General features: G+C 35.0%; 1 protein-coding gene across 1 annotated transcript in view; it reads right to left on the bottom strand.

Annotated features, from left to right (window-relative positions):
* Positions 1 to 20,980, bottom strand: part of LOC146739198 (proteasome assembly chaperone 3-like) — a 71,805-nt gene that overhangs the window by 31,811 nt on the left and 19,014 nt on the right. Inside the window, exon 2 of the mRNA XM_085503526.1 lies at positions 16,474 to 16,575. Within this exon, the coding sequence (XP_085359652.1) occupies positions 16,474 to 16,575 (102 nt within the window). The remainder of the gene's footprint in view (positions 1 to 16,473; positions 16,576 to 20,980) is intronic.

Genomic DNA, 20,980 nt, shown 5'->3' with positions numbered 1-20,980 from the left:
TTATTAATAAAGAGAAAAAGATCAGGATCAGTAAATGAGAAACGGTCAATTAAAATGTTGTCTGTCTGTGTATGACATGATTATTTAAAAACAAAAACAGAGTTAAGGGGGCATGTCGAAATGTACATGAATACTGAAAGGTCAAAGAGTGCTGGCCACAGTTTATTATTAAACAAGACATGACATGTCATGTCATAGCCCCCGCTCAGAAAAAATTTAAAAACTTATATTGAACTGGGTTTGTGTCAGAGTGAATTAATTCAATAGTTGTGTTCACGTTACACAAAGTATGGGCTAAGATTTAAGCTGATTTAGGCTTATCTAGCATATTTGCATTTCGGCTAGACCCAATTGCGTCCATGCACAGGGAGCGCCAGTCGTTAGCACGGGCTAAGGTGCAAGCCGCTATTTACGAACGAAAAATGGATGACACGCGCGAGGTTCTATTTCTGCTGCTAACATGTTTCGTTCTAATTTTGAAGCGACGTGCACAGGAACGCGAGAGAAGACGAACCCAACTTATTTGGATGCACAGAAACAGTATACAACGGCGTAACAGAATACAGAGTTTTATTAATGCATGTCGTAGACAGCGAACCAAATTTATTTTGTCTACGATTGGTGCTGCTGTACGCTCTACTACAGCGACCCGATCAGTGTGGAAGCGTGTACACTGAGCTCGGTTGCCATTTTAGGAATGAGAAAGTTGGATATATTTGATCACGTGCATAATGTTCACACCCAAAGGTCGCCGCAGAGGGCGCTTAGCCCTGGGCTAAGCGTTCGCACACACTTCGTTAGCCCGTGCCAAGGGTCTAGGCCGCGTCTTAAATTCGGATCAGATTTAACCCGTACTTAGCATTCCTTAGCCTGTGCTAAGCGTTCACGCACGTTTGCTTAGCACGGGCTAAGGAATTTGACTTCTTAGCCCGTGCTAAGGAGCTGTGCGTGAACGCAACTATTGTGAGCTGTATTAAAATTCCATTATTAATTGTTCAGAATTGATGTGTTACAATTTTAGGGGGGTGGGGTAAAAAAAAATATTCATTTGGCTTTTCTGAGACAATTTATAACTTGTTAAACATATAATGCGATGTGCACTTGTAAACAATTATTACCTGTCCCTGTACCAACTTTGAACAAAACTGGATGACGCATATCTGAGAAAAAGCTTGTTTTTTTTTAGATTTTTAAGGAAAAAAATGGCCTCCAAGTCGTAAAAATGTATTCAATCAAACAGGTCATGAATGACACTGCCTTCACTTGTTGTCATTTGAAAGTTGCAACATATAATTTGTCCAGTTTTTGGCATGGACATAAATTGGCAAACATGATTTCTATGGCATTTTCAAGTTTGTAGCACTCTCCATCCTGGTCTCAGGAAGAACACCAGAGAGCAACAAACAAGTACAACAGGTAAAATGACATGTAAGTATGCAAATCACATCTGCAAATATGTTGAAGAGTCAGTGTTGTGTCTGTTTGGATAAACTTCCTTGTACAACTGTATTCCTAATACAAGGACATTGTCAATCACAGAACTGTTCCAGCGAAAAACTTCTGATATTTTAGACAGTAACAGGGCAATGATACTGTTTGTCATACAAGTACTAGCACCAGATGAGGAACTGAGAAACTGCAATGATCCTTGGTGTACATTACCTGTGTCAACAACTTTACTTTCCATGTACTTCATGTACAGATTTACATGTAGTTTGTGGCCCTAAATAAGGACAAGAGTATTTTTCATATGACAATGATACAAATAAAGTGCAAGAATCCAGAAAAATATTATCAAGTTTTTATCATCATACATTAATATTAACAAATCGTGTGAAATTGAACTTTTATGTACAGAGAAACACATATTTATGCTTTGGTTGACAGCACTTCTCAAAGTAAAAAAAAGAGGACCTGCAAAACTTTATACAATTGTCAGACATGCAGCGAATAGTATGCTTTTGTAATATATGCAGTTCCAGTGGCTTTGCTTTCTGAGAAAAAAATTCTGGCTCTGCACCTGAAAAAAACAAAAAAAAACATTTAGTCAAAAGTAAGCAGAGGTTGTAGCATATGTGCTCCCATTAGCTGTTAAATTTAATAAAAAAAGATATTTGTGCATCGTCTTTTCAGTACGAAAACATATTACTTAATATATTTATACCAGCCAGAAAGAAATTGCATTAGGAATATAAATAGACAACAATTGATGCATGTCTAGCAATATACTGTTTGAAAGGCCGCAAGATGTAATGAAATAGCAAACCAATCACAACTTGAGTCGGACTGGCTGGGAAACTGCACAATACATACAAAAATGTATGCAAATGATATATGAGCAGCTCCACCAAATTTAAAAATATTCTTTCCATAGTTATGACTAATGTGAATGTGATTTCCCACTCCTTAGCAATACTAGTTTGTGCATTGTATTGAATTGTACTGTATCATACAAGTTTATTGTGATTCTAAATGTGTTTGTAATATTATTTAGCTTTATTTAGGATTCTGTTTAGTTGGTTAACTTTACTGTATCTTAATGTAGTTTATTTTATTTTTATACGACCATAGAACAACTCACTGTAGTTTGTTTTAATGTTGAATAAATATTATAATATTATTATTATTATTAAAATCAGTCACAATACAATAGTGACGTATTGCGCGAAATTGTTGCAAGGACAATACTTTTCTCGATTTGCGTGCCGTCGTGCGTGCGGTGCGTCGATAAAAAATGCACGGAATGGTCGGCAGTATCGATCAAGTTCATCTACTAGTGTGACCTTCGTGGCTGGCGAAAAGCAAGATGCCGTATAATCTTTTAAATAGGCGTCAAAGAGGAGTGAAAGGCTTTAATTTGGTTCTACAATGGGCGTCATGAAATGTTGGAAAATTACAGTCAATAAAAAAAACTGTTCACATGACAACAAAAAATATGCATTATTTTTTTGTTAGTAGCAAATGATCACGGTACGGCAGCTTACTTGTTTTCGAAGTGTTGCAATTGTTGATTAGTACTCAGTGGTGATTATATTAACGTACAAAAAATAAATTCGTCGAATTGTTATGAAATGCAAGTAAAATTCAACTTAGTTTTATCGTAAGCAAATGATTTTGATTACATGCTAACGCTCCATGCCATACGATATCCGCCATGTTATCCATGCTGACGAGGTGTGTTTATTGACCAGATAGGTCAAGTCGCTAATCAACCAATCAAAATGCTGGATGGTGCCCATGTGCTCAAATTACCATAAACATTTAAATATGTTAATGACAGTTCAGCGACCTCATGGTGAAAGCAACACGGAAGATATTTACCGATGTTTTAGTGCGATCTTTTGGCTTCGTTTTTCATGGGAAAAAAGGCATGATTTTTTGTTAATCTGCCCGATTTAGAAAAATGAATAAACGTACCGTCCCAAATAAGAATGTACCGGGTGGAATTTTTCGGGGAAAAAAATAAACGTACCGGTACGTTTATTTGGGACATTTAGCGTTCTGGGCAAGCTCTCCGAGTAGCGACATATTTTTAACTTCGCATTGGCGTGATAAGTGGATCACGTAAATAAACCAACACTTTCAATGAGTACATGCCGACCCAACTAAACTTGAGGACGCATCTCATAGAACAATAGCTGTGGAAATCATAATGTAAATGTTGCGGAAATCAAGCATGGCGATAATGATTTTGAGCGAGGCAGAGTCTGGCAAGCGTCTCAGAGCAGCATTGCGCCGACACCACCACGACGTTTGAATCCCGGAGAGAGCACTGCAAACCTCTTAAATCACGAGGTAAACTTTCAATTTACACAATACATAATCAATTCCTACAACAATAATAAAAAGGCAGTCGAAACTCTCGCCAGGTTAGCAATAGTTTCTCACGTTCACCAAACCCGAGACACAAACGATAATTCAAAGTGTATAAATACCATAACAAGCACAGTTTCTTACCTTTGAAATTGACGAGACACAATTTTGTCCATATAAGCGTTGCGCAAATAAAGATACAATTCCGGGATACAATATCCTCACACAAAAATGACTGTGATTTCCCACGAGACGAGAACTGCGTATGCGTCATCAAAACTCGGATTAAACTCGGGTAATTTCGGGAAAAGTCGGATTTTCCAGCAGTTTTGAAGGAAAAATGTTAAAAATCAAAGAAAAACACAGTGAAACTTTGAAGAATCGAAAAATTAACTTGACGTGCATAATAGCACCATCAATTCCTGTCTCTGTACCAACTCTGAACTGAATTGGATCACACATGTGTGAGAAAAAGCTGGTAACGTGAAAATGTGCACACACAGATGCACAGACACGACCCAAATTAATACCCCCCGCCCGGATCACAGATCCGGCGGGGGCTAATTATATAGTAAAATGTAACATTATGCAAGATACATGTATGGTATGGTATGCTTTATATTCACATGACGTTCACTTTATTTTGAATAAAAGAATTCACCATTGGAACATCGATAAAATAATGAATTCCGGTAGACACTTGACTAGTATTTTTTTCTTTGATTTAAGTTTAAATTTGCACAATTATTAAGATAGCAATGCATTATCAATTTAGAATTATAGAAAAATTCAGATCCAATGTAGTACAGTTTGCATAATTACAGTACCATCAGATAAAATATTTCATAAGAACGACACGCAGAGGACAAAAGTAAAGGGTTGCTGAGGTAATCCGCCTCTTCAGTTATATTTCTGGGGTTAAACATCAGTAGAATACATTAGCTGTCAGCATAGCTGCACAGTCAAGTACATGAGGTTCAATTGCATCCAAAAATTACGTCGACAGTTGTCATAGCATAAGCTTAATATCACACTTCTTTTTTGCACTTTGGCTTACTTTTCATATTTGTACCAGTCATGTTCTCGTTCAGTTACTTTGAGGTCATCTGGGTTTCCTCTGGGTTGCAGAGAAATATTCTCAAAAGTAAGAATAGAAAGTAAGATACATAGAATTTGTCTAATGGGTATGTGTCCCTGAAATGGGTCTCGTTTTTTGGATTTTAGGTGTAAGTATCGGTCTTATTTCTGTATTATTTGGTATACTTATGGGTCTGTATATGAGTGAATATCTCTACCTCAGATCCCGGCCTCAGATCCATATATAATAATAATAATAATAATAATTATCTTTATTGCGTTCGTATCCCTATTAGGATTTTGACTAAAATGCAATACAGATGTGAATAAAGACAAACAAACAATTAAAGTGAGAATAAAAATACACACAGGAAAATAAAAAAAAAAAAAAAAAAAAAAAAATAAATAAATAAAAAACAACTAGCAAATAAAAGTAGAAAAAAAAAAAATAATGGTAAAGTAAATTGGATTGTTTTCCACATTTGTGTTGGTGAATGTTTAGATTACTATTGCATGTACATGACCTTATCTTGAGATAGCTGACTATAATGTTTTCAGTTTTTCCTCTCTTATTTTGAAACCGTTCTCTATGTATTTTGCTATTTGTATTATTGTTTTCTCATCTTTATTATTTAAAATATATTTTAATTTTTCTTTATTGTTTGCTAAGTGTTGGGGTGATAACAGCTGATAAAGTTTTTTTCTTTCTCTCGCGTAGAGATCACATGTTAAAAGAAAATGTTCTTCGTCCTCTATGGCGTTATTTTCACAACATAGACATTTTCTGTCAGATATATCTGTGTTGTTATATCTCCCAGTCTCTATTTGTAGTCTGTGAGCACTAATCCTCAATTTTGTCATTGATGACCTGTGATGAGTATTTTTGACTACGTGTAAGTAGTTTTCAAAGCCAAAGTCTGTTTTCAGTTCTCTGTAAGTGCGCAATTTATTTTTGTGATTTTTCCCTTTGTTATCATTGTCTAAAATATGTTTACAATTTTTTTCAAACTTTGTTTTTAGTTTTTCTGATATTATTTTATCTATATTTACATTGTTCGCATTTTGCTTTTTTTCTTCCTGCCACAAATGGTCTATATCTAGATCTTTAAGTATAAGTTTTAACCCGGAAACCTAGTTGTAGGTGCCAGAGTTGTCTAGTTCTAAGCCGAGACTGTATGCTTCATATACCAGAGAATTTTCAGACATTTTTTTTATTCGAGACCAGTATTTGATCATCTGTTTTATCCCTGTTGTAATTAATGGATACCTTCCTAATTCTAAAAGACATGCCACATTGGTCGCTTTGCTGTTAACTTTGAGTAGGTATTTGCAGTATTTCATGTGCAATTGTTCCATTGGTGACATGATATTCATATACATCTTTTGGTGTTTAATTATACTATCTGACCAGATTTCTGCACAGTATAAAAGTATTGGTTTTATCATGGTATCAAACATTTTAAGATATGTTTTTATTGGTATATATGTATCTGAGAATAATAACTGTTTCATTTTGAAGCATGCTTTCATAGCTCTATTTTTAAGATCTTCTTGAGCCAAGTCAAATTTACCATTTGTTTTCAATTTAATTCCAAGATAAGTGTATGTTGACACTCTTTCTAGTTCTACACCATCTTTTTAAAATTTTGGTTTTTAATGTGTTTGCCACTTTTGTTGAATATCATGGTTTTTGATTTATTAATATTAATGTTTAATTTCCGTTTAGTGCATTCTGCAAACCTGAGCTGCTTTCTGATAGTAGAATTAAGTCATCTGCGTATAGTAAACATGGCAGTGTATTATTTCGCAAAGATGGCGGGTTGTTCTCCCCCATGTTTATATGTTCTTTAATGTCATTAACGTATATATTAAATAAGAGTGGGCTTAGGCCATCCCCCTGCCTTATGCCTCTTTCTACTGGAAATGTTTTTGTTAAGCCATTTTTTGTTTTTACGCATGCAAGTGAATTTTGGTAAATACTATTAATTATTTGGTAAAATTTTCCTGTGATACCATTTTTTCTTAATTTGTACATTAGTCCAGGGTGCCACACTGAGTCAAATGCTTTTTTGAAGTCAATAAAACATGCAAAAATGTATTTCTTGTTGTTAAGATATTTTGTGACCAGTTGTTTAAATACAAATATGTGATCTCTTGTTCCAAATTTTGGCATGAACCCAATTTGTTCCTTAATTATCATTTTATTGTCCTGTATATAGCTGGTTAGACATTGTTTTAGAATTGATGTGAATAGTTTACTCAATGTGCTCAGAAGGGTGATTCCCCTGTAGTTGCTTGGGTCTGTTTGTCACCTTTTTTATAGATGGGTTTAATGATACCTGTATTCCAGCTGCTTGGATACTTGCCACTAGATAAAATAAGATTGAATAATTTTTGTAAAGGCTTTATTAAAATATGTCTGCCTGTTTTCAGCATTTCGTTTTTAATTTTATCCAGACCTGGGCTTTTTTCAGCTTTCTGCTTATTTATTTCGTTTTGTATCTCAAGTTCTGAAATATTTTTGTCAAGCATATCTACTGTCTGAGAGCTCCATTCTAATAGGTCAATGTCTGCATCTTGGTTATAGTCTCTCATCTGCTCGGAAGAATTCAGTTTTTTAAAGTGTTCAAACCACTTTTCATCTTTAATGTTTTCAACATAGTTTTCATTTTGTTGGTTATTTTTAAGTTCTTTTATTAAGTCCCAGTACTTGTGTGGATTAGAGTTTCCCATGTTGTCAAGTCTATTAAGTATCTCATTTTTAAATTCTCTCTTTCTTTTTTTGATTAGACGCTTATAGTCTCTTTTAAGATTGTAACATTGTATTCTTAAATGTTTGTTGCCAGGATTTCTACTAAGGTTAAAAGACAATTTAAATACTTCTCTTTTCATATTAGCTAGCTCATTTGTAAACCATTTGGCTTGTTTAGTTATGTTTTTTGATTTAACATGTGAAATGTTTTGTCGAATTATTTTTTTCTTCAGACTTTTGTCAGCCGCTCCAATGTACATATTTGATATCAATTCACATGCATGTTTAATTGACTCTATATTTTGGTTAAAGTCTTTTTTATTGAATTCATCAATTAGCTTGCCTATTTCTTTACTCTGTAAAGCCCTGTTAAAGTGCAATTTAGATTCGTTATTCCATAAATATATAAGATAAGATAAGATAAGATAAGATAAGATAAGATAAGATAAGATAATTCTTTATTACAACCTTATAGAATGAATTACATATCTATTTTGGTTTATAAAATGTAATAAAGGTGTTAAAATAAACATAACAAGTTAGATATCTAAAATCTACTACAATACAGTTACATGTAATAATGTAAAAAAATATTAATGATCCATTAGGTGGTTTTCTTTAATGGTATTTGCTGTTTTTATAAATTTGATAAGCTCTGTTAGTAAATATTTGTTGTTTGTATTCAATATATGAATGAATTTTTCTTTGTTTGTACAGTGTTGAAAATTGTTGATTTTCTTTGAAAAATGTGAATATAACAACTCTCTTTCATCTGTGTAAAGTTTACATTTTGTGATGTAATGAATTTCATCCTCAAGTAGGTTGCATTTAGTACATTTTCTGTCCTCTGTTTTTATTTTTGGTCTTTTGTGCCTTCCCATTTCGATGTTTAGTTTATGGGCACTCAGTCTCAATTTTGCTAATAGACCAATGTTTTCTTTATTATCAAGGATTTTAATATATAGTGCTTGTTGGTGTCTCAGATTTGTAATTTATTTTGTCACTTTTATCTGAGGTAGCATTAGTGTTTAGGTGATAGGATATCTGGCAGTGGTCAGAAAGAGATAGATCAAGTGGGTGGACAAAAAATAAATTGATTTTTTCAAATAAATTATCACTAACTATTGTATAATCAACGATGCTACTGCCTCTTCTTTGGTGGTAAGTAAACCTGCCTGTGTTATCACCCATGCATCTACCATTCAAGATAATAAGGTCAGTAGCCATGCAAAGATCTAAAAGTGATTCACCATATTTGTTTTTAGTTGAGTCTTGAGAGACTCTTTTTCTAAAGTTACAGGTTATGTCTGATGACTGGTAGTTGTGGTTGTTGTAAATCGCAACATCATTATCATTTCTGGTTCTAGCATTAAAGTCCCCTGTTAAAATAATTGATCCTTTCTTTGAGTATTTTGCTATGTCATTTTCAAGTAGCTGAAATAAATTGTTTTCTTTCCAATTGAAAATACTTGAGAGCTGAGATAAACAGTGCAGAGAAATAAATCTTCCTCTAACTGAAAAAATTCCCTGTTGAACTGTGATACCCTTCTTGTACAGGTTTTTGTAATAAAAGACAATGCCCCCTGAGTTGGAGCGAGCTTTCCGATGTTTTCCAGAGCGAAATGAGTGGAAGTTGCTATTATTTGGGATATCGATGAGCGAGTCCATGTTTGTTTTGGTTTCCACTAAACTATATAAAAAAAATCAAAATCAACTAAACTATCTAAAAAAAATTTATCCTGAATTTTATGTTCTAGACTCCCATAAATGTTCCAGGTGGAAAATTTAAGAATGTGCCTATTTGCCGTATTGGATGGATGTTGCAGAGAAATTAAAAAACAGTTAGTAAACAAAACAAGCAGCCTGTTGGCTGAGATAGCTCCGCTGTTAGCAATGCACATGGCAATTAAAGAACAGAAGATATCATTAGAAAATGAACAAATCTGAGAGAGGTCCACATGTAGTACCTATATGTATAATATATCAAAGCAATTGGACTTGCGGTTTTCAACAAGAAGTCGAAAATATCACTTTTTACCAAAAATTACAAAAATATTCATCAAAATTAGAGAATTAAAGATATCATTATGAAATGAACAAATCTGAGAGAGGTCCACATGTAGTACCTATATATGTAATATCAAAGCAATTGGACTTGCGGTTTTCAACAAGAAGTCGAAAATATCACTTTTTACTAAAAATTACAAAAATATTCACCGAAATTAGAGAATTAAAGATATCATTACAAAATGAACAAATCTGAGAGAGGTCCACATGTAGTACCTATATATGTAATATCAAAGCAATTGGACTTGCGGTTTTCAACAAGAAGTTGAAAATATCACTTTTTACCAAAAATTACAAAAATATTCACCAAAATTAGAGAATTAAAGATATCATTACAAAATGAACAAATCTGAGAGAGGTCCACATGTAGTACCTATATATGTAATATCAAAGCAATTGCACTTGCGGTTTTCAACAAGAAGTCGAAAATATCACTTTTTACTAAAAATGACAAAAATATTCACCAAAATTAGAAAATTGAAGATATCATCATGAAATGAACAAATCTGAGAGAGGTCTACCCAAGGTACATATACACCAAGTATCAAAGCATTCAGGCTTGTAGTTTTCAAGAAGAAGTCGAAAAAGTAAAACATTGACACGGACGACGGACGACGGACGACGACGACGGACGACGACGGACAATCACTCATATGATAAGCTCCGCTCGACAAAGTCGACAGCGGAGCTAAAAAGATAATTTACCAAAAAATGAAGTATTGCTGAGGATTGCTGGTCCAGTAATTGAAACTAGGTCAATGTTTTCAGGCTATGGATAGAAATGTTTATCTGTTAAGAAAATTGATTATGCCGGTAAAGAGTTCCTCTATTTTGTTGTTCCCTTGATGATGGTTGTGATTGTGGTACATGTATTTGTCAGACATCCCTCCTTTGTTGTAGTTTCTTTGATACTGGGCTGGATGATGGTTGTAGTTGGTATGCCTGCTTGGTTTCTCAGTTTTGTAGTTGTATCCTCCCACTCTTGATTGCGAGGGGGGCTTTATTTCCGGTGCTATGGCTCTGTACATGTAGCGTTTGATGTTACTAACAAGGGCTGCAGTGCCTATGTGGTTAAGATGAACTTTGTCTGCGAACAGATGCGACTTGACCTGAAATTTGTTATCATAGAGGTTGTTGTGTATGTAGAAGACATTTGATGAGTCTTCAGCAATGAATTGTAGGCTACTGTTGAACATAGAAGCTTCCTTGTTAAAGGACTGGTTGTTACCCCTTGGTAGAATGCTGGAGATGAAAATTTTGCTCTTTGGGTAGGTGTTGCGGGTGGTGTCGATGAGATGTGCAAATTTGTCACGGCATTCTGATAGTGGAACTCCCCTGTCAATGTCGTTTGAACCGATGTGAATGATTATATTCTTGTGGTCTTTTACTTTAGAGCTTTTAATGTAGTTGGTCACATCATCAATATATATATATAAATCAACCCGGAAATTAAACAGGGCAATCAACATTTAAATGGAGTTTCAACACGGAATAGAAGAGGGTGCACATTCCTCAGTGAAACTTATTTGGAATAAACAGTTATGACAGAAATGGTACTTTGGTATAAATATGGGTATAGATTTTGCCACTATCCAGGTATAAAAATGGTCACACTCTTGAGTACTCGGGGGCACCCGCCTACCCAGCTATGTATCAACTGCCCCCCCCCCCAGGTAAAAGCAGGCTCCAGGTGGCTTATGCCTCTACCACCTTTAAGATCTGAACTATTTTCAAGGGAAAAGTTACATGTATAAAGCAGGCCTGGTCAGGTGATCAAATAAAACAACTTTACAATATAATATTATTCATGGTTGTCTTGTTTTATTTTCTTTATATATTTATAATGATTCATCCTCATCCTCTCCTGTCCCATCAATCTCCACGTCTAATTTATAAAGCAGTTTTACATTATCAATAAGTCTGACAATTAAATCATTTAAATTTTCTCTTTGTATTTGAGGTTTGCTAGTTGCCATAATCCTCCTATGTTTCATACTGCACTAAACATAGAAAGCTTTGTGAAAATTGAATGACATCATTTCTCTCAGTGGTGGTGCATTGATTGCTATTGCCATTTAATGAGCTAACTGGTGTCACCTTCAACCTGGCTCTAATTTTGGTTTTGATCAGAAAATCCTCTCTCACAGTCAGCTGTGTTGATTCTTTGTTTATTGCAAAGCAAAAGGCCATTGGCCCAAAGAGCAAATACAATTTCACTTCACAATGGTAACAATAAAAATCATTCAAGTTCTGCTTTTCATGGCAAAATAAACATAACTAGCTAACTGGTTTAAATTGGCATCATTTCTTGAACTCATGAGCGAGATAAATTTGTTGTAAGTGGGGTTAGTGCAAAACCATACAGGCAAAAATTCTGCTCTAATATATTGATAACGATGGCAAATAACTATAAAATGATATTCGTCTTCAATATAAAGTTGATTGCATTCAACACAGTATTCACAAAATCTATTATCGAGGGGAACATTTTCATGTCTTCCCTTTTCAATACACAAATTGTGAGAAGAACAACGTAACCTTGATAACGCAGCTCTAAATTTGAAAACATGGATGCAAGACAAATATTTTTCTTCATCAAGCGACGACTTAAAATTGTGATAGGAACGGAGTTTGGGGGAAGAAGCAGTGTCGTCGTGCCATACTTGTTGCGCACAATCTTTAATTCTCTGTGTGAACTGTGAAAGAAACATACTTTTTGACCCCACACCTTGGTTCAGCCATACATGGCCAAATCCAAAGCAAAACAGTAACATTTTTACATTAAAAGCCCAATTTACCGACGTTATAACACGTTGGTCGGATAATCTTTTTAACATTAAATAACATTTATGAGGATATCTATCAACATCCATTTGTAATAATCTCAGCCAGTAGCTAATGCATCTTAATGCTAATGTTAACAGGAATGATAAGAGAACATTACACTAATTTAACCACATTTGGGTACAGTGTGTCAAACTCTCCCTGTCCCAGTAAAGATGCCCAAGTATCCTGCATGTTATATTTTCGATAGTTATTTGCCAAAATTTGTTTTACCACTGGCCATTCATCCCCTAATTGATCTGGATTAATTACAGGCGAGTACTCTTTACCATCAATAGTTGTTTTACGGGTTCCAGAAAAGTTGCATAGATATCTCAATTTCATTTTATCCATATGATCCAAAATCAGGAGAGGATGGCTTTGGTAAATTCTCACGTGCAAGTATTTGAAAGGCTTTCAACATGTCAGACTGAGGAAACCTTGCTTCCAAATTTTGAATCAGGTTGTCCAAAAACTTTGTTTTGGAAGAATCAAACCACTTTCGCAGATTTATATCATCTTTTATGACAATGCCTTCCTCCCCTGTATTTAGTTCAGTTACAAATTCAATGCGATCATTTGAAAGCTCTGTAGTTTTCATGTGTACTGTATTACTAGGAGTTGCTGGAAAGCAATCAAGAAATCGTTGTAACCTTCTGCCAGTCATCTCCTTCATGTGTTTCATAAAATTAATCACTGCTTTAACATTATCATCCACATATGAAAGATCAAGGTAAGTTTTCTGAAATGTGCAACTAAGCTGGCCTAAATGGTGCAATACATCAGCCATCAAATGTAGAATGGCTAAGAAATAATATGCTGCTATTTCATTCATCACACCCCTAGCAGTGCTGTCACCATCCTCTGCAAATAATACATCATTGCTTTCAGATTTATAAGTACAGCCTCAACTGATCTCTTTACTGACAACCACCTGGTATCACATGGTCTAAACACAATTTCTAGCCAGTGAACTGTTGGCCACTTGGTATACCATTCTAAGTTTGGCCATATATGTTTTGTTGAATAATGAAAAAAATTAAAAATTTGATTCAACCTAATTTCAAATTTATCAATTCTTTGCACATTGTGAGCAGCTTGGGCAGAGGCAAGTGGGTAGATATTCTGTTTTAATTTAGTGGTTACACCTGCATTTTTTCCAACCATGACGGATGCTCCATCTGTGCCAGCAGCAAACATATTTTTTACCTTAACACCTTTTGCTTCAAGAACATTTATAAGTGCTGTATATATATATCATTTGCCCAACAGCATTGAAGACCAACCACTTCAAAATATTTAACTACAACCTTACCAGCTAGTAAGTACCTTAAATATATGATCATGGTTTTATCCATGGACACACTAACTTAACGCTATTTTGAAAGTCAAGTATTGAATCAGAGTTTTCATAGGATGTGTGGTCATCTACTTTTAGGCCACGAAGACTGTCACATCCCTGCATAATCATCAACCATTTTAAATCAGCAAATTGGCCTGATTTCTTTTAGCTAGGTAGTACACATTTTTTAAAGCGGACTGTATGGTATTTTCTTCCTTTTCATATAGATTGGCAACTGCTTCCTGAAACTGTGGCATCCATCACAGCTTTATGTTGTTTGGTGCAAGAATGTTTAGTGCAGTCATCCTTGTACATATAAGAGCAGCCTGGATTAGTGAAGGCATTAAAACTTCCTGCTTCCTTGATACAGACACACACCATCCCTGATGTGCTTCATCAAGTTTTAACCATGGAAATATCAACTGAAAACAAAACACAAACAAGAAATAATTAAAACATTAGACACAGAGTAAAATAATATGCTATGAGTAATTTTTAAATTTAAATCATTAATGAATAATTTTAATACATGCAGTATTTGCTGTAACAATTCAATACAACAATTAGTTATTTTATATAATATTATAATAAAATAAAGTATGTATCTTACATCTTGCCCAGATTCCCAGCATGATGTGTTACTATATTTATTATCAATAATTGAACAAAGCAAATTATAACTTTCATCAACAAAAACTGTAAAGAGAGAAAACATATGAAGATGTTAAAATCAATTCAGAGGTAAAAAAACACAAACAATATCATAACTACTATGATAAATAAATTTAGCAGTGTACACTGCCCTGCCCCTACAACATTATAACAGCATAAATAAGAACGATTGAGACTCTAAACTGACCAAAACATTCTTTCCAAGAAAAATATATTTAATTTGGCGTAACAGTAAAAAGAAGACCATTTTTGGCGATCTTGCTGGGGCACACAGTGTTTAGTTTAGATACAGTGTGTATACGAAGATCTAGAAATTACAAGGAAATAATTTTTTGCCGTATCGAGGGACTGTTTTCTAACAGAAATTAATAACTTAAATATCAAATTTATGCATATAAAACTCACCTCCCATCCACTGTTGTATTTCATATTTTTTCGTTTTCGCCGATCACAATCACCGCCAATCCCACTTCCAGGCTTGGTAGATACAATGCTATCAGCTGCAGGGGTGTTCTCCAGTGATCTTGATGTCTGGTGATCACAACCAGAACCATCGTCAGCGCCATCATTCAAAGGCTTTTTGGCTGGACTGGACGGATGATCATCAACATTTATTTTAGTCATGAGCTGTTGAATATCACCAAGTCTTCGCTTTGCCATATTTTGTGAATATAAGATGAGGTCGTGCACATGGCACTACGTCTTGCTCTCCCAGGTGACCTATGACCGCATTGCGACCTTTGAACAGACTAACTAGTGGATCAATGCATGAATTGCATGGATTGATACCCGGAAACAGGAAATTTGTCTTATCAGAAGTAAAATTTCGCAATTATTAGCAAGAAATGCAAAAGGGTTATTGAAATATTTTGCATATTTTTGTCACCAAAATTGTTTGTACAATATACACGAGTCTACACGCAAATTTTGTAAGCAATTCAAAATTGTTAATTATTCATTTGCATGCTTTTCATTTGCATAAGCTTCGTTCGTTTGTTTCATTTCTCCACTACGCATGATTATTGTAGCCCATTTGCTTCGTTCTATTTACATGCACTGTTTACATCGCATGCTGTTTGTGCCCAGTCATTTCTGTTCAGGTTATTTTTTTTTCCTTTATCGCTATGCCTAGAAGTAAGCGTCAACATGCTCTGGCTGCAAGTTCAACGTGGAAGCCCAGACTTGGGGCAAGCACGGAAAATTCTGCACCGGTCGTCTCCTTCCATCTCAAAGCTCTGACATCATTCGCCCAGTTTCACACGCGGAACCACACGGATATTTTGACAAGTTTTCAGATGGGGATGAAGATGACCAAGCCGAGTTAGCTATTTTGCAGTGCCGGGAACAATCCTTGTTGGCTAGAATCGCGAAGCAAAAATTACAGGCGGAAATCTCTCAGCTAGAACAAGAATTAAAAATTGTTCCTTGAACGCACAGCCACCAGCCACAGGCCTATCATCCATGCGCCAACAGGGCACACCGCCTTCTGATCACCAAATCTCGGACATTTCACTAGCGGAACTGCGCAAAATGACGAATCTTCGCTCACATAGGAGCATTTTCTAGCAACTCTAGTTAAGCAGTGTTCCTTAACTTACACTGTATGCAGCTGGATCTGACCTGCATGTAACACTGTGGTGCTTACAGTACAGTCCAAGCGTAACTTAACTCCAAAGCTGGCTCTTAGCTAGCTTTGATTTTCAATAAGAATTTACAATTATTAGAGTGACTATCAGTGTCATCAATAATTTGTATTCCATGTAGTATTTACCTATTAGTAAGTTACCTCATATTTAGGCATATGACTCTACACAATTAAGATATCTGGTGGTTTTCAAAGGAAGCTAAGCTCACCAAATGTTACACTTGGACTTTACTGTATATATACACACATTATGCATAGCGAGATATAATAAATGAAACTTACTAGAGTTCCTAACTTCTGATGTTGAGTCAAAACAATCAATATTCTATCTGTAAAAGCTGTGCATACAACATCTGTATGAATCCCATCAATCTTGAAAGCTGACTAAGAAATGAATTATAAACCGTCATTGTACTGTAGACATGGGATATGGCTCGATGGAACTGTGAACAATGACCACGTGTCAGCCATTTTGGATTGTGATGATGACAAGAATACATGTGCATTTGTCCAATATAATGTCTGATGTATGCCGGAAATTTGAACTTTCGAGGTCAGTCGAGGCATGTCCGAGATAAGGAATGGGAACTGCATTCTTTAAAACAAAATGGCCACCAGTCAGTCATTTTTAATCCGATCTGAGAAACACAAGTCATTGTTAATGACACAGTCCCCATCCAAAATTTTGTGATCTGACATATCAATTTGATGCTGATGAAGTCATTGAGATTAGATTGAAACCATTAATAGGAGATGGATTTGTAAAAAATTATGATTTAGTGCTTTTACACGAGAATTGGACATTGGGCAGTCATATTGAATCAAATTACAAAAATAATGTTCATGTTGATGTATCTATTAGTATACTGTCTTTGTACAAAATTTAAACAGAAATGTTCATTGCATTCATTGGAAAGTAGGCATGGGTATCATGAAAAACAAAATGGCCACCAGTCAGCCATATTAGTTTGAATCACAGAAAAAATATGACATGCAACTATAACCCAACTATAACCCAACTTTGATCCAAATTGGCCCAGTCATCTCTGAGAAACAGCTCCGGACATGTAAAAATGACGATTTATAGTGCTTTTACATAAAAATTGGGCATCAGCCAGCCATATTGAATCGAATCACAAAAATAATGTTGGTGCAGATGTATCTCTTGGCACACTACCTTCGTACAAAATTTAAACAGAAACGTTCATTGCATTCAAGAGAAAGTAGCATGGGTACCATGAAAAACACGATGGCCGCCAGTCGGCCATATTTGTTCCAATCACTAGAAAAAAAATGACGTGCACGTACAACACAATATGTATGAGCATCATACCAGCTTTGATCCAAATCGGCCCAGTCATCTCCTAGAAACTGCTGCGGACACATTTAGGTATCAGAAATAGCAAATTTTACATCCAAAATGGCCGCCAGTCGGCCATTTGGCTCTGATCATAAAGGAACTTGACGCGCATATGTAAGACATTATGTATTGTCTTCATGTAAAGTTTGAATGAAATCCGTCAATGGGTGTCCGAGATATAGCTCTGGACGTATGTATATACGTACGGACGGACGGAACGAACCCAATTAATAGTCCCCGTTTTCAGACTTCGTCAGAATTTTTGATTTCGATGATTTTCTGCCATTTCGCCATCTTGAATCTCAGATCGATGTGTGAAGTTTGAATGTAATCGGTCCGGATACACGCACGGAGGTCAATCCATATAAGTCCCCATTTTCGAACGGCATCCGTCAGGAACTAATAACTTCATTGACATTATTAATTTTGAATAAAACATAGTCAAATGCTATTTTTTAATTATGATTTAAAGAAGCAGCCTGTCGGCTGAGAAAGCTCCGCTGTTAGCAAGGCACATTTCAATCAAAGAACTGAAGATATCATTAGAAAATCAACAATATGTATAGTATGTATAGCAATCGAACTTGCTGTTTTCAACAAGAATTCAAAAAATCCCTTTTTATCAATAATGACAACTAGCAGCCTGTCGGCTGATATAGCTCCGCTGTTTGTGATGCATGCTCTGAAAGCAATGACTAAGAAGCAATTTAAACTTAATGCTAAATGCTTTAATATCGCAAGACACCAACTTTCTTGATTTTGTTGCAGAGAATATTTCACTAAAAGTAGAGAATTGAAGATATCTTCACAAAATGAACAAATCTAATAGAGGTCTACCCAAGCTGCATGTGTACAAGTATCAAAGAATTGGTTTTGAAGGACAAGTCAAAAATATGTTTTTTGATAAAAAATGACGAAAATATTTGCAAAAAATAGAGAATTGAAGATGTTGACAGGAAGTGAACAAATCTGACAGAGGTCCACCCAAGGTACCTACAAATAAAGTTATAAAGCAATCAGGTTAGAGGTTTTCAAGAACAAGTTGAAAATAACATTTTTTACCAAAAATGACAAAAATATTCTCTAAAATTAGAGAATTCAAGATATCGTCATGAAATTAACAAATCTGACTGAGATCCACCCAAGGTACCTACAAATAAATTTACAAAGCAATTAGGTTAGAGGTTTTCAACAAGAAGTTGAAAATAACATTTTTACGAAAAATGACACAAATATTCACTAAAATTAGAGATTTGAAGACATCGTCACGAAATTACCAAATCTAACAGAGATTCACCCAAGGTACCTACAAATAAAGTTACAAAGCAATCAGATTAGCAGTTTTCAAGAAGAAGTTGAAAATAACGTTTTTGACCAAAAATTACAAAAATATTCATCAAAATTAGAGAATTGAAAATATTGTCACAAAATCAACAAATCTGACAGAGGTCCACCTGATATACCTACATATACAATATCAAAGAAATTGCACAAGCAGTTTTCAAGGAGAAGTCGAAAATATAATTTGTTACCAAAAATGACAAAAATATTCATCAAAATTAGAGAATTGAAGATGTCGTCACAAAATCAACAAATCTGACAGAGGTCCACCTGATGTACCTACATATACAATATCAAAGCAATCAGACTAGCAGTTTTCAAAAAGTCGAAAATATAATTGTTTACCAAAAATGACAAAAATATCAGAGAAATGAAGATATCAATTTTATCATCACGAAATGAACAAATCTGAGAGAGGTCCACCCAAGGTACCTGCATACCAAGTAGCAGTTTTCAAACCATATAGCGGTTTTCAAGAAGAAGTCGAAAAAAGCATTTTTGACCAAAAATGACAAAAATATTAGCTATAAATTGAACATATCCACACGAAATGAACAAATCTGAGAGAGAACCACCCAAGGTACCTTCCTAGAAAGTTTCACAGCTATACAGTTTGTGGTCTTTAAGAAGAAGTTGAAAATGTAAAGTTGACGACGACGGCGGACACCGACGGACAATCAGTAATACTATAATACTTCGTCGACAGCGGAGCTAAAAATATTCACCAAAATTAGAGAATTAAAGATATCATCAAATCAAAGAAAGCTTAGAAAGAACTCCCATGTGCTGAGAGTATTGGAGACACATTAAATAGAATTTGAAATTACTTAGCTGAAAACTAATTATGCAAATCAGAAAATTAACATGAACAGATTTGATTGTAAAACTAATGAGGTCTGCGCAATGCAACAAAAACTCTATGTACCAAGTTTAATTGAAATGTGATTAGAACCAAAAAATTATGAATTATTATGCTAATTGGGGAAATAATATGAACAGAGTTTTATCCCAAACTAATTAGGTTTGTACATTGTCCTAGAGCATCTTTGTACTAAGTTTCATTAAAATGGAAATTAGTACTTTAGATATCAGTGTGAAAGCTTAAAATTGGTTAATTATGCAAATTGGGTAATTAATATGTACACCTGCATTGTTTATTGCCCCACAGAAGGTGTGAGACAAATAAAGATTATGCCCATAACTTGCCTGATGTCCTGTGTAATTGAGAACGGAAGAATGATAGACGAAAGAAATGCACTGAGAGCGTGAATGTGACTGTCAACTTGTCCATTTTATATTTCTGACACACAATCGACCAATTCACAAACTATTCAGTAGTAACTACTAGTATGTTTTTTGCCGAAACACCGAAGGACACGTTGAGATATTCATTGTCAATGTTGTCTTTATAACCAAGTAAAGAACGTCACGATTTTAGAACGCCTTTATCGGAAAATCGGAGGTATCGAAAATACATTCTCACAGACGGACCGGAACAGGAAGTCAGCAGAAAACAACAAATTTTTTCCTTAGCGTGGGGGGAATTTGGTTAGCGTGGGGGAAAACAGAGATGTTAATCCGGTCATGGCAACGTTTGAGGGATCGTGACGTAGCTCGGACTGTGAGAATGTAATGATTATGCAGCCCACTCTCGCTGATCGTGATTTTGGGTTATTTTTTGCATTTTATTTGAGACGTTCGTTTTTGGATGATTCGAGACAACATGTTCAGGGAAGTAACAAAATAACTGGCACTAGTTTGGAGAGGACTCTCTTGCCGAAAATAATCAAAATTGAAGTCGAATGGATTAGTTCCACAAACTTGTGCGATCAACTTGTCTTACAGCAAAGTGAAGTCTACGTGACCCGCCTGACCCAAATATTTAAATTAGCTATTTGTGAGAATTGAAAATAATCTGAACTTGTACCAATCAGAAAATGCCTTGTAACAGGCCTGGGCTTTCGTGAATGATTTCGTCTCTCCGATTGGTCACAGGAAATTATTTTTAATACATGTAATTGTTACTTTCTCGGTATCGTTTCGTATTTGGTTATATAGGGGTGGGGCTATAGTTTGACCCTGTTTGCG

Source organism: Saccoglossus kowalevskii, chromosome 9 (genome assembly GCF_978046115.1).
Source record: "Saccoglossus kowalevskii chromosome 9, keSacKowa6.1, whole genome shotgun sequence".
In the NCBI taxonomy this organism is placed as follows: domain Eukaryota; kingdom Metazoa; phylum Hemichordata; class Enteropneusta; family Harrimaniidae; genus Saccoglossus; species Saccoglossus kowalevskii.
The sequence above is the reverse complement of the archived record's forward strand: the minus strand, read 5'-3'. Positions and strand labels throughout refer to the sequence as shown.